The sequence below is a fragment of the Pundamilia nyererei genome, unplaced genomic scaffold, assembly GCF_000239375.1.
Source record: "Pundamilia nyererei isolate P.nyererei 1_Seehausen unplaced genomic scaffold, PunNye1.0 scaffold00246, whole genome shotgun sequence".
NCBI classification, from domain to species: Eukaryota; Metazoa; Chordata; class Actinopteri; order Cichliformes; family Cichlidae; genus Pundamilia; species Pundamilia nyererei.
Window position 1 is genome coordinate 69,857 of NW_005187647.1, and position 14,000 is coordinate 83,856.

Genomic DNA, 14,000 nt, shown 5'->3' on the forward strand with positions numbered 1-14,000 from the left:
GACAACTGATTTTTTCCACTGTGATATTTAACTTTACTCCCTCCGATTATCAAATCCTGCAGTTAAGCTCATAGTTTCGGTTTTGTGATCTTTGTGTTTCTGCAGCTCTCCAGCTGTTCCCTTCTCAGGCTGTAGGCGGTGCTGCTGAGGCCTTTGAGAGCCTGCTGAGGATTCTGGGACCTGAAGCTGCCCTGGAGTCCATCATCCAAGCAGTCAGCCTTTCACAGGAAACTTAAAACAGAAACACCTCCAATATAATATTTTTTTTCTTTCTATTTTAGATTAATGTCACAGAAATGAAGGACAGCGAGTGTTTAGTCTCTTAGAAATCTTTATTTCAATAGAAAGAGCACGACTGTAACAGCAGAGCTCACGGGTCAAAATCTACAAAAATAAATAATTTAAATACAAAATGCCAGACAGCAGTGTCACCTTTTGTATTTCTGATAGTTTGTCTTCTCTCAGCTATTTACACAGTTATTACAAGTCTGTCGGTATCACAGTGCTGTGATATTTCTGCAGGCCAACGCTCAGACAGCAGCAGGGCTGCGGCTCACGGGTGAGACAAAGCGGTCTGGACACGGTTAGAAGGTTGTTTACAGACCGAAAAGTATGATTTTTACTTCACACAGAGGCCATCGATAAATGCAACCTCGTCCAGTGGTTATAGTGTTAGTTCTCTTCTTTAAATCTTACAACAAAAATAAAAATTGGGCAGTTATGAAAAGCTGAAAGTTTGTAGACAAACTGCTGTCTGTTAACGCTTATTCACAGACGCAGCACTGAAGCTCGATCTTAAAACAAACATCAGTGGCTGCTAGAGGGGCGAGAAAGTCATCAGACAGGCACATGTAGTCGGGTCTTGATTAGTTTGGTCAACGGTTGTGATCCCAATTAATTTAACCTTCATGTGAGTGGAATTATTACTGGTGCCAAGTGTCTCAAACCACTTCACACTCAAGCTGAAGTAAAGAGTGAAAAATGAGAACTTTGTAGTGAAAATGAATGCAGAGGGTAACCGTTTATTCCCGATGATCTTTTCTTCTGCATTAGATGGAAGCCCAAATTACTCGGCTCAGGTCTACTAGAAAGATCTGCCTGACATTCAGTTCTCGATCCTGTGGAGATGCAGAACTTGCTCTGCATCAATGGAAGAGGTATACATGTGTAGGTGTCCGGACACTCCTCGATCTCACCGCGCTCCGCTGCCCTGCCTGCCTGCCTGGGGCGTCTTCATTGCAACATTTAAAACGATCAGTGGTTGGTTCAGTTCACTGCTGTCCACTCTCCAACCTTCAACTTCTCCTCCTCCCAAAAATCCAGGTGTGTGTCAAAGGGAGCCGGACTTTGATCGAATCCAGCTTAGTGTTTGGATTTAACAGAATTTCTGATAGGCGATGACGAGGAATGGAGTGTGGAGGACTCTTAGTGTGATTCATTTTCAGACTGGCTGATGGAGGCATCTGAAGGTGGAGAGTGGAAGCAGGAAGTGAAGTCAAGTGTTACCAGTTTATCTGAAGCCTGTTGGCACTGCTGGAAAACCTGCAGCGCTCCTGAACACATCATTACTCAAACGTCACATGACCCTGTCGAGCTTCTTCAGGAGCTTGAGGTACTGAGAGTTCATGGCTGCGTCCATGGATCGCCGCCGCTTGAACGCAGCCTGTAACAGTTTACTCACATGCACCCCCCCTCAGCTTCCAGTCCTACCAGAACATTTAGGCACATGGATGCACACACAGACAACAAGAAGCCACTTATGGCACAAAAACCAGCAGCAGCATGAAGCTCAGCTTGTCAGAAGAGTAATTTTTATTATAATTATTATTATTACCCAGCAGCCTTTGCAACTTTCCCCTGCTTCACATTGAAACCCTGAACACCCCCTCTGTGCAGCCGAGAGGCCACACTGAGCCTCATTTGCAGACTTGAATTAAATCTATGCTGCAGAGTAACATGCAACGCCTTGGAAACATCACTAACAGCAGGGGTTCAATGACTGGGCACTAGTTTGTGGATGCTGGTTTACTTCATTAAAATGGAAACTAATAATATTTTATTTATTAGTAAAGTTAAGGTAACATTTCTGCACACCAGCTGCATTTCTAGTCAAAAACAAAAAGCTGACATTGACAGGAAGTGCTCTGCACTTCACAACATGAAGGTATTTCATGCCAGCAAATTTTCTTTACATTAATGAGGTTCTGTCCTGGTCCTGCGGTAAATCTACAGTTATAGATGTATTTGTCATTTTATTTATCACAGATAAATGACTGATTCTGAGTGTCTCTTTACTGAACTCAGGTATTGGATCAATACCTGCATGGCATGATATCAATATCCTAATTAAATGCACAGTGCATGCTTTCCTGGGTGGACAGACTTAAATGTTTGTCAAGTCTTTGATTTTTACTGAATTTCACTTAAACTACAGACTTTAAAGAGGGAAACATGCCACTCATAGAATCCTGAAACTGAGTATGGCAGAATTAAAGGTGGTGGTAATATAGAAATATAGTTTCTTTTTAGCATGTTAAAGCTTATTTTGGTGTAAAGCTGGAAAAGCAACAGACTGGTGACTGTACACATGCATGACTATGTGTTCAGAAGTATTATTGAGAAGCAAGACTAGCTTCAGCAAAGGAAAAGTAATCATTGTTTACTTTCTCTTTATGATCACATCATTGCTATAGTGAATGACTCAACTCATAAATTCAGCTTTCAGCTCAGTTAAATCGCAGCACTCAGACTGAATGAAAGACATGCTCTGTGTATGATCACACGCGTGATGATCATGCATCAGTGTCTCCATCCGATGACAGAAGAGTCTTGAGTCCACGTTACGAGGACGCTGAAGTTCGAGGTTTCTGTATTTCTACAGAGCAACAATTAGTTTGAATGTTAGAATGAGTGAAATGCAGCAGTAATGTGCTTTCATCTCAGGTAAAGTGACCCTTTGAGGTACAGCGGGGCCTTTATCAGAGTACATCATGAAGCTCAGTGTTGCTGACACAGTCTCATCAGACTGTAGACTGAATCAGTTTTGCTAACTTTTTTCCATTTTCTCAGACACGATATTATTTTTAATCAAACAGTACCATCCAGACCTTTGTTTTACTCCTCTTATCCTGTATAAAAGACCGACTGTGAGCATCAACAACACAACTTTACTCGAGTGGAGGCAGAAATGCAAGAGATCACCTCTCTGATAAATCTAGTTAAACTTTCACAAGAGGACACATGTACCAAAATTAGCACACATACTCTTGTGAGTCCATTTTTATGAAGCCAAATAACAATTTGAAAATCAAAGTGGCTCCAGAGTGACATGAACACAGCTTTTTGCTTGTATCCACTTTGAAAGGTTTGTGTTGCGGCTTGACCTTTCATATATTTAGCAGATTAAACCAATGGGGGTTTGGGACAAACAGGGAGGCAGCGTTTTGCTTATGACCAAACACCACGCCACCTCTTTCAGCACGGAAGCAAAGCCTGCTCAGAATCAAACCTCAGACCAGTGACATTACACCAAAGCAAAGCAGAGATCCTCACCTCCTCTCTCTCAACATCAGAGGACAGCCACGCCCACATTTATGAACTGACATCAGCCCAACAACCTGCTTCTCCATCACTTCCCCTCTTCTCTGTCTTCTGCAGCACTGCCACATGCAGCAATCTGGAGGTTAATTCTTAACTGTCACCATACGCTTTGTTAAAGCAGGAGACGCTCTAATAAAGCATGACAGATGTTCGAATTCACCTCCCGATGGGGGCGATACAAATGCTCTTGTATCAGTAACACAAACACCTGGAAGTCACTCAAATATCTGGTTATTCAGAGGTGACCTCGTGCAGAGCAGCAACAGAAGTGCAGTGAGGAGCTGCAGCTCTGCGCTGAGGGTGGTCAAAATCCCACCAACACTGCGTCTCCTCTTCATCAGAGGCATCAGGGCCACAGTTATCCTCCTCTTCAGGACTCAGACTGGGCGCTCACATGGGGTGGAAGAGCAGCGTGCAGTCCTCCTTCTCTCTCACAGGGCCCTTTGGCAAGGCACCGCCAGTCCTCAGATAACAGGTGACGATTTTCTGGTCCAGGCGCAGCTGGCGGGGGATGCTGTCAAACGGCTTCGGGTCCAAATCCAGGATGGAGGCTGAATAGGAGAAAGCAGGAGGTCTGAAGTCCCTGAGCTGCCTCTGACTGGAAAGACTGGAGGAGACGAGGAGGAGGAGGATTAGAAACACAAAGACAAGCTGATGGCGCCACCTGCTGGACTCTCTAATACACAGTAGTGTTGATCTTTCTCAGTATTTTATTTTCACATCTGTAAATCAAAGGACAAACCTGTGAAGGAGCTTCCTACTCCAGACCTCTGTGCCGAAAACTCAACGATGCATTCAAGAGTCAATTTTCTTTTTTTGTTCATTACTAAATGAACAGTCTAATTAAAGCTGCCATTGACTATTATTCATAGATAAAGTACTACAACTAAACCCTGATGTGAATCTGTGCACATGAACATCCTCAAGTAAACAGAGCCATCAGCGATTCTTATAAAAGACACTTTATGCATTCCTAGTGCCAACAAATGCACAACATTTCCTCCAGCTGTTTGTTGTTGTTGTTGTTTTTTTAAATCTTTTCACATGTTTAACATGTTTTCAAACTCACTGATGAGGAAACTCTCAATCCAAGCGTCACTGTTTCACCTACAGAAAAGATTTTTCTACTTGCACAGCTGAACTCTCACCTTTCATTGTCCTCTTCCTCCTCACTGCTGGGCACCAGGGCGACCATGATGGAGCAGTCCTTGGCTGTCATGGCCACACGGTACTGGTGCACCTACAATAGAAACACAGCAGGTAGAGCTGTTAGAATATCGTTATGTAGGCAGGACTTTTGTTAAGTCAGGTAACACAGATTCACCGTCTCCAATGAAAGTGAAACTAATCACACAAAAGTAGGAACTCAGTCCCCAGCATCCAGTTTTGTGCTGGGAAAAACTTCACAGCTGAATCGCTGTCGTGTCTCAGTAACCACATTCATGTGATGACACGCTTTATGAAACTTAACGACTAAAACCAGGGACACGCCCGCTACATTCATTATTTGTTTCGGTTATTTTATCTCTAAAGTCTAGTTCATACTCCAATATTACAATAACGAATATTTAAAACGAAACTGTGGGAAAAACTATAGTGAACGTGGTGTTGGCATGCACGTCTCCTCATTTCACTCAGCAAACATGTAAGTAAGTGTATTTCCATACTGTCATTTATCATGACATTTTTGCAGTGCTCTGGTGGGAGAAGCCAGAGACAATGATAGTGAAGGTACTCTGCACTGAGTGATTAATGGAGCTGTAATGCAGTGTCACTTTGCACATGCACAGGAGGAGGTTTGGAAGCAAAGCTGACATTACTGAGACAACTTCTACTTCCAAAAGGTCAAAACAACACCTTGAGTACACAGAACGACTTGCTTCAGACACCTTTGAGCTCAGAGTCGTCGCAGATACATCTGCCTGAGTTTTCCTCTCACCGTGCAAAGACATGCGTGACTGTATATCAGCTGTAAGTGTGGCTGTTCGAGCTTCTAGTGGTCCCGTCTCCGCCTGATAGTCTGGCAAGATTAGGTTGTACATCACGTTTCTGCTCTCTGGTCCTGTCTACTTCTGTGTTTCATTTTCAGTAAAGCATTTTGGTGGCTGTTGTTGTTTTAATGTGAAACTGATGCAAACAGTGCACCAACTCTCGTCTCCAGGGCTCTGACCTTTGCAACGGCGTACTCCACAGAGCCGTCGTCCTCTGCCGGACATTTCTGCAGCTTCTCCAAGAACGCTTCGTTGTACGGTCCTTCTATCTGAAGACGAGTCCTGGCATAAACAGGAAGTGATGTAAGAGACCAGGCAACCAAAGTTTATATTTCCCAGTTTAAATTTTCCTTCAATAACAGGGGGTTACCTCTCTTTGGGAAAGTCCTGCAGGTGTTGCTCCACCTGGCGGTAAAGAGGATAAAGTCCTTCGATGTCCAATGTGTCCAACATTTGCGTCTGAAGGATCCTGAACAAAACACTGTCGGTGGGTAAACCTCGAGAACCTGGAAACACAGACATGTTCAAAGGAAGGTCAGTCTGTTCTCATCAGGTCTAATATCAGGGTTTATAAAATTTTAAGTCGCAGCATTAAAAAAAAAAAAAAAAAAAAAAAAAAGCGAGTCAGGTTTTTCTGTTTTGCACATTTACATAATCACATTCAGATGTTTGTGCCGAGAAAACAATCACTGCTTTCAGTCCAAAGGTTTCTGAAGGAGGCCGTCACAGCTGCACAATCTCGTAACACCGTATTACACCAGCTGTAATACTAAAAGTGCCAGTAATTTAATTTTGTTATTTTTGATAAACAGTTGAACTGATATCAAAATGACTAATGACTAATCCTCGGAGTGTAGCTAAATTAAAACGCAACAGGCTGCACTGCTAGCAAGGCCACAAAATAAAATAAAAATCAGGCATGTGATTAACACGGGAATGGTGGGACTGCTCCAGCTCAGTGGATGAAAACTAAAAAAAAAAAAAACTAGTGTTGATAATGTTGGACTACTTAAGATCAGTGAACCCGTCTGCACCCCAAAAGAAAAGAAAGGTCCTGACCATGGCGAATCCTCTCTTTGTTGAAGATGCTCGCCTCACAGAAACTCCGCCCCTCCGCTTGTCTGTCCGCCACCACACCGCCATCTCCTCCTCCACTGCTCAGCAGGGCATTCACCAGGACCTGCAGACAACGGGTGGGGGGGTCAGCATTTTAAAATCTCGAGGATGGGATTTATAAACTGTGTGTACTGTACAGTAAAAAGAAAAATGCTCATACACAATAAATCTCCATACTGCTGAAAAATAAAGTTCGTTTTTTTAAGGCACACACACAACAGCACACCCTTTTAAATTAAATCCTCCTTTAAAAGGTAAAAAGTTTCAGTTCTGTTCATGCTGAACTTTATGAATTCCTGCATACTATCCTGTTAGTCTGTATGTAATGAATAGTCCCAGTGTAAGACTGCAGCAGATTTATTCAGGTGTGCCTTTACCTGAATGAAGTCGTTCAGGACTGCTTTGCAGGTCACGTGACAGTTCATTCGATTGTTTGCGTGTAGGAAGTAAGGTCTGAGATGATGCAGCAGAGAGTTCATGTCCGGCGATTCGTCGCTGCCTTCCTTACTGCTGTAAATACACTGACCGCCCTGAAAAAACACACACACACTTTACTGTGGCTGCTTAAGTGACCTCAGATGACACAGACCTGATACTGAGTGTCTGGTTTTCTTTATTTCAGACATTTTGAGGATGAGTTCATGAAAACGCGAGGCCAAAGTTTTAACCAGTGATGCTTGTGGTGCATTTAGAAGTTGGATTAGATCAAACTCTTTTTCTGTTACTGCATTTTGAGCCTTTTCCAATGACTTCACCTCCATCACACAATTGTTCTTAGAGAGGCGTGCCCTCAGCTTACATTTCCTGTTCGTTCACAGTGAAGAGCTCCAGGTTTCTTTCACCTTTTGATCTATTGATCTCTCACAGTGAAAGAGTAAACACGCTCATCACAGCCAGCATAAATATTTAGAAAACAGGATATTATTTATGTTGAAATAGTTCCAAGGTGAAATTCCTAGAAGTAAAAACAAGGCCGCATAAAAACAAAGACTTCAAGTTAAACATGTATGAGTGTGACTGAACTCACCTTGAATACTTTGAAGTTGTTCTGAGGTTCTTCTATCAGGTGTTTGATGGCAAAATGCATTCTCTGTCTGTTCCTAAAACAAACAAAACAACAACAACAACACAGAAATAGAAGCTTTATTCTCAAGAGCTGATCTGCAGTACGGAAAATAAACGTCTGCATGTTAGGAAGACGCTGAGGTGTTGGGGTTGGGTTAGCTCAAGTCGGTTCACTATTCCATTTAATTAATAAAAACACACTTGCTCTCTCACGTTATCCATAGTCACACCCACACATAGAACAATCAGAGAAGTGTAGCCACAGTTATAAATGTTCAAAAACATTTGTCTTCCAGCAGCAGACATTTTTTCTGTGAAGTGAATCAGTGACCTTTTGTTTGCTGTTTTCGAGTAGGACCTTGTTTTAAAACCAGCCTCTTTAGTGTCAAAGAGACACTAGGAGACCTTCCCAAAGTCTGACCTGCACAGTGGTGCTGGTTACCACGATAAACATCTGTGAACCGAGTAAGTAAACTGAGCTTACTCTGCAATAACTTATCAGTAATATGGCCATTTAAGTTTCTTATTAACAAACTGCATGAATTAGTGCAACTTATAGTTTAGGTGTATGAGCAGAATTCAGGTGAGGGGGGCACAACAACGTTATTGGGCGACCTGATAGAGGCAAGTGTGGGCACCTCCATAAAAGCAGAGGTTTCATCACTTTCCTGGTCTGGAGCATTCAGGCTCCTGTTACAATCCACAATCTTCCAGGAGTGGATATCCCAGCAAAGTCACCGTAAGGTCAGAGTGTGCAGAACACCCAAGAGCTAATCTCAGACTCCACAGGCCTCGCTTAGCACGCTAAATGTTGAAGTTCACAACTGCACAAGTAGAAAAAGATCCAACAAGTCAGCCTGTTTGGAGGCCTCGCAGGGAAGAAGCAGCTTCTCCCTTATTTACAACTTTTTCACTACAATTAATTATTTTTTTTTGTCCCCGACAAGTAATGATGATTTTAATCACAAAAAATGACTCAATTACTGTTAATGTCGCTTGTTGTTCAAGCAATTCAGTTTAACATTTCTTTATCTTTATTTGTTTTTTTACTGCACAACAAATTAGGAGGTTACTCCCATGGTTTTAGCTTTTTTACCCTCCCATACCCACATTAAGGAAAATCAGCAGGTTTGGCGTCAGGTCAGAGATGTAGAAAAATGTGAGAGGAAAACCACGTGTACTCTGAAATGTCAGGCCCATGTGTGTGACTAATGTTTAGACACTTCATCACACAGTAAACAGATCAACACAAGGAATTTTCCATCCAAAGCCATCATCGTGCAAAGCCAGCATCATCAGCTGTCACGGGCCCACATTTCAACTCATCAAAATATCAGCCCATGTGTTCACCCTTCACTTCATAGCACACGAATTTCTGATAAAGGGCCTGATAAAGTCTTCGTAGCTGTGGCCAGATGTTTTCCATCCATCACGTCAGGAATATTAAACAAAGCGGGGACGCGAGCATCCAATCAGGAGTGCCACAGTGTTATTCAGCCGCCCTTTCACACAGCTGCTCCAGACCACAACATGAGCGGCACAGATAACACACTTCAACAAACACCTCACAAACAGGACTGGCTGCACAGTGAATGCATCATTCCACTTCAACTGTGAGATAACCAAAGTATTTTTCCTTCACTTTGTGTTACTGCAATGTTTGAAGAAAACATTGAATGGCATTGAATGGTAAATGACACTAAAGGCAGCTGTGTCTTAAACGCTGCAGAGTCTCACCCTGAGAACAGGTCGAGTGGACAGTAAAAACTGCGTCTCTTCCACTTCCCGTTGGCCACCTGCAGACACAGAAGAGTGGAGAAATGTCAAACAGAGAGAAGCAACACAGAAACAGCAAACATCTGTCAGGTGTGGGTTTTCATGGGGCTAGACTAAATCTAGTCCTAAACTTTTGATGAGATCAACCTTCAGATTTTTATTAACATGCGTTTTAAAAGTTAGTGAGCGGTTTTGTTCTGGTTTTTTTTTTTTGCCGTTTTGTCATTTGAAGGATGGTGGTCTTTGTAAATTTGTTCTGAAGTGTGCAATATGAACTGCCACCGTTCTTTGTTCTGCCGGTTGTTTCTCTTCTAAGACGGCGTGATTGACACTCCTGCTTTAAAAACAGGTCTCTCGTCATTTAGCAATTTAGAGCAGGGACTCATTTCAAGAATCTAATGATCCAGAAAGGCCCAACTTTGGGAGAGGGGATGGGACCTGGGATAGATAAAATTCCTTCTCGTCTTGTAGACCGGAGGTAAAAGGAAGCAGTTAACCGTTACAAAGACGGTGACGGGTCGTACAACTGTAAAAGAGCATGAATACATCATGTCAGTGCTGAGTGGCAACATTCAGCGATCATCTGTTTTCTTCAGTATCTTGCTGGCTGCTGGTAACCACTGAGAGGAGGGACGGACTTAATTTCTATTGTTTGCCTTTTAGAAAGATGTAGACTACCAGAAACCCGTTCCCCAGCACCTCATGGCACTTCCTGTATCCATGTGCTTCAGTAGTAACACTTTGAAAGTGATATGGGGTAGCTTGGAATAACGGGCCTTTGTAAGTGAACAACAGACTGATTGACCGCCAAACAAAGAACAGAATACAAAATCATTAGTCACAAGTGAGAAACAGGACGGAAATCTTCATAATCAATAACTGACCCCAAAGAGAAAACTGAACAGTTTTATAGAGCTTAAAAGGACCGAGTTACTCTATACTTCAAAGTGAGCTCGCATTTTAATTCTAAGAAAACTAAAAATCTATTTTAAAACTTGCATTTCTCAGTATCTGTAGACCTCAGTGTGTGCTACCTTTATCTATATGCTATCACTCTATGCTGAAACAGAACACAGGTTTCTTGCACAGCATGACCCACTTCAAAAATGCACAGGGGGGAAAATAAACTGATCAGGTGAAAACCTCCAGCAGCACTTCAGAGGATGCAGAAAACCTTTAATGGCTGAGTGACGCATTTCAGCTTGTGAGCTGCAAATACAGGTGCTGCTGGAGTTTTGACCTCTTCAGAGCGGAGACACGTGTGGCCGACTGTGGCTGCAGTAGACACTGTCCATTTTTAAAACACTCCGTTTCAGTTCAGCTCTTCGTAGGTTATAACTTTGTCTTCTCTGCAGTTGCCTGACAGACCGACAGCAGCACAAGTAACAGTGACCCACAGACTGTTTGGACAGGATATTCTGTACACTTCCTCCATCGACAACAAGCACCATCTGCAATCCTCTTCCCCAGCTCGAGCTCAAAACAAGCATTAGACTTTAGGTGTGCCCATCCAGGCCACGATCAATCAGGGCTTTTGTGCATCAGAACAGCAGAAGATAACAGACCTTTATTTGGAGCAGCTTTCATTCTTTACTCCCTCTGTTTGATCATGTGATCATCTAACAAAGGCTCACATTTTCAGTGTTTTGTTTTTTGTTTTTTAAACAAGTTACTGCCTTCAGCTGATTACAGCAACAGACACAAATCAGATGGATGAAAAAGGTCGTTTGAGGATCTGCACACAGTCGCTTTATTTATAAGTGGAGCCACGCACACACATGAAAATACTACACACACTGTTCTGAAGGCATCAAAGCTTCACTTATCCAACGGGAAGTTTGACAAAACATGACATGAACAAGTTAACTGAACACAAAAAAACCTGCTCAGGCAGGTTTACCTTTTTAGGATGAGCTACCTGAGCGTTCGGCTCACAGGAATTACTTATACATACAATCATCTCATAGAGCTGATCGATTTTGGCAATGATCACAATTATTTAAAACAATAAGTCAGGGTGCAGTATTTTTTTGTTTTATTTCCTGACTCCCTGACTTCACCTAAACTCAGGCTGAGCCAACCTGATACTCACACAGATCCAGCCCACTTTAGTTTTTTTAAACTGAATACTGGTTTTCATTTAAGGAAATAGGACATCCAACTTTGTGCAGTCAGTACGTTTTTTAGGGACTTGAATTTAATGCTGTCTGAACCAGAGACAGAGAGGAGAAATAACAGCAACACAACATTTTCTGTTTTACAAACCCAGAGTCGCCTGTACCAGCAGCTACAACCATATGTGCACTTTTATATGCAACACACATACATGTTATAGTTTGTGCTGTTGTTTGACACTTTCTGTGCAACAGTGTACGGCTGCTGATGCACTTGCACCCTCATTAGTTATTCTTTTATAACAATTATCCTCCAGTATTTTAAAATGTCTTATCATTTTAAATGTTTTTCAGTGTCACACCCATTATGAGGTTAGCATAGCTGCAATTTCATTGTGTTTGCATGATGGGAGGAAAAGTCCTGAGTCTACAACACTGACTCATTATGGAGTGAAGAGCCTCGTGGGCTGTAATAAAGAACGACAGGCTGAGGTGGAAAAAACACGGTAATGTTTAGTAAAGAGGGCATTAGATTCTTATACTTCTGATTTCAGCCCATAAACATCCATTAAAATATGCCTGATTTCCCATCATGCTGTTCTGTAGCTGTGCTGTGTCTTTGTACTTACCTTGTAGTGTTGGTGCATGCAGTAGCGACACACTTTGGTCTTGATGTCTTTGCTGACATGTTTGGGGGATGGCAGGAAACCGCATTTAGGCTGAAAACACAAAACATCAGCTGAGTGAGACACACACACACTCATACTCACCCTCATGTGACTTTAGTCCGATCACTGTGTGTGTGACAATGGTGTAGGTCCTGGCCACGAGATTTCTCTCTCTATGGCTGAACATCACTTTTATTACTGAGCTTCAACTGAAATTAGCAACAAGCCAAATCTAATTAACTTTATTATTTTCAGGAAGAAATATCTGGAGGGGCATTAGTTACAACAATGAATGTGAGTTACTTAACAAAAGTCTGTGTGTTGCCCTGTTATTCCTGGACGTGTAATAAACAAAATATCTAAAAAAATTTCAATACAAGTTTTGATAACAATCCAGGATTTTCTTTTGCAGTAAAGGACAAAAAGTCTTTGATGTGTGACCCTTTATCGTTTGAAGGAAACCCCTGACCATGTACAAAGGGACAAAGTTGGCTTAGACTACCACAAGTGTGTGTGTGTTTACCTTGATCTCGATGCAGAGTGGGGGAGTGTGTGTCGGCTGGTGGAGGGCTGGAGACGTCAGGTTGGGCAGACAGAGCGCACAACCACTGTAGATGTCCATCACCTTATCACAGCGCCACGCTGACGCACACAGAAAGACAGAGCGTTTGTTTAATCTGACTGCAGCTCATTGTGCCGTTTCAGAACTATCACAAGTCGAAACAAGCGATAAACATTTCCGTCTCACCTGGACGTTGATGTTGGACTTTGATTGATAACTGCCGCACAAACTCGAGAGGCAGTTTAACCACTTCCTGTATGGAAAATAAAGCATCTGTTAAGCTGCTGCTACATCTATGTAAAGCACCGCTAACTCCAGGCAGCGTGCTTATCTTAAGTTCATCATGGAAGCGATAGCATGCAGAGCAGGCTGGTGTCACAAAGTCAATGTTGAACATTTACATAAACACCCTAATAAAAATCCTTCCTATAATACACAACCGAAGAATCATACAAAACACTGCTTTAACACGTTTTAATAACCATCACACGTGAGGTACGGCATGAATTTGGACACTACTATAAATGTAAGAAGGACAAATTCCGCTTTTACATGTAAAGTTAAGCATCATCTGACCAGGGAATGATGCTCATGTGGTATAAGCCCTCCAGACCTCAACACTGACTCATTGTTTTTCGGAATATCTGATTTATGCTCAGAATAGATCAAACTGGTGAAACAGTCCACTTAAAAATAAATAAAGCAACCTTAGGCATCGTTTCTGTTTGGAAAATTGTTATCTCATGATTTCTGAATGTTCTGATAGTCTGGTCTTTAGGAGTCACAGTTGCTTTAGCAAAGATATGTCATTGCTATAAATGAGACATCTACTTCTTTACAGTGTTGCATTACTTTATATTTAGGAAGTATTAAAGGCCACTAATAACTGAAATTGCCGCTCTCATGAATGGCTAAAGTGACTTCACAAACACAGATGCGAGCCGTGCTTTGGTCTCTCTTCTGAACAAAAGATGAATCAAGTCTCATTAATTAGTAATGTCTCCACAAGTGTAAAATGGTAATCACTAGGGCTGCTCAATAAATCGAATTTTAATCACGATTACGATCTGGGCTTTCAACGATCATTAAAAATGACTGAGCCGATTAT

The 14,000-nt window shown here is 42.1% G+C and overlaps 1 protein-coding gene across 1 annotated transcript in view; it reads right to left on the reverse strand.

Annotated features, from left to right (window-relative positions):
* Positions 1-318: 318 nt before the first annotated feature.
* Positions 319-14,000, reverse strand: part of ippk (inositol 1,3,4,5,6-pentakisphosphate 2-kinase) — a 25,879-nt gene continuing 12,197 nt past the window's right edge. The window contains exons 4-14 of the mRNA XM_005749466.1: positions 13,079-13,145; positions 12,854-12,972; positions 12,292-12,381; positions 9,510-9,568; positions 7,735-7,807; positions 7,085-7,237; positions 6,651-6,771; positions 5,962-6,097; positions 5,771-5,873; positions 4,749-4,840; positions 319-4,207 (exon numbers count right to left, since the gene is read on the reverse strand). Of these exons, the coding sequence (XP_005749523.1) occupies positions 3,991-4,207; positions 4,749-4,840; positions 5,771-5,873; positions 5,962-6,097; positions 6,651-6,771; positions 7,085-7,237; positions 7,735-7,807; positions 9,510-9,568; positions 12,292-12,381; positions 12,854-12,972; positions 13,079-13,145 (1,230 nt within the window). The 3' untranslated portion in view covers positions 319-3,990. The remainder of the gene's footprint in view (positions 4,208-4,748; positions 4,841-5,770; positions 5,874-5,961; positions 6,098-6,650; positions 6,772-7,084; positions 7,238-7,734; positions 7,808-9,509; positions 9,569-12,291; positions 12,382-12,853; positions 12,973-13,078; positions 13,146-14,000) is intronic.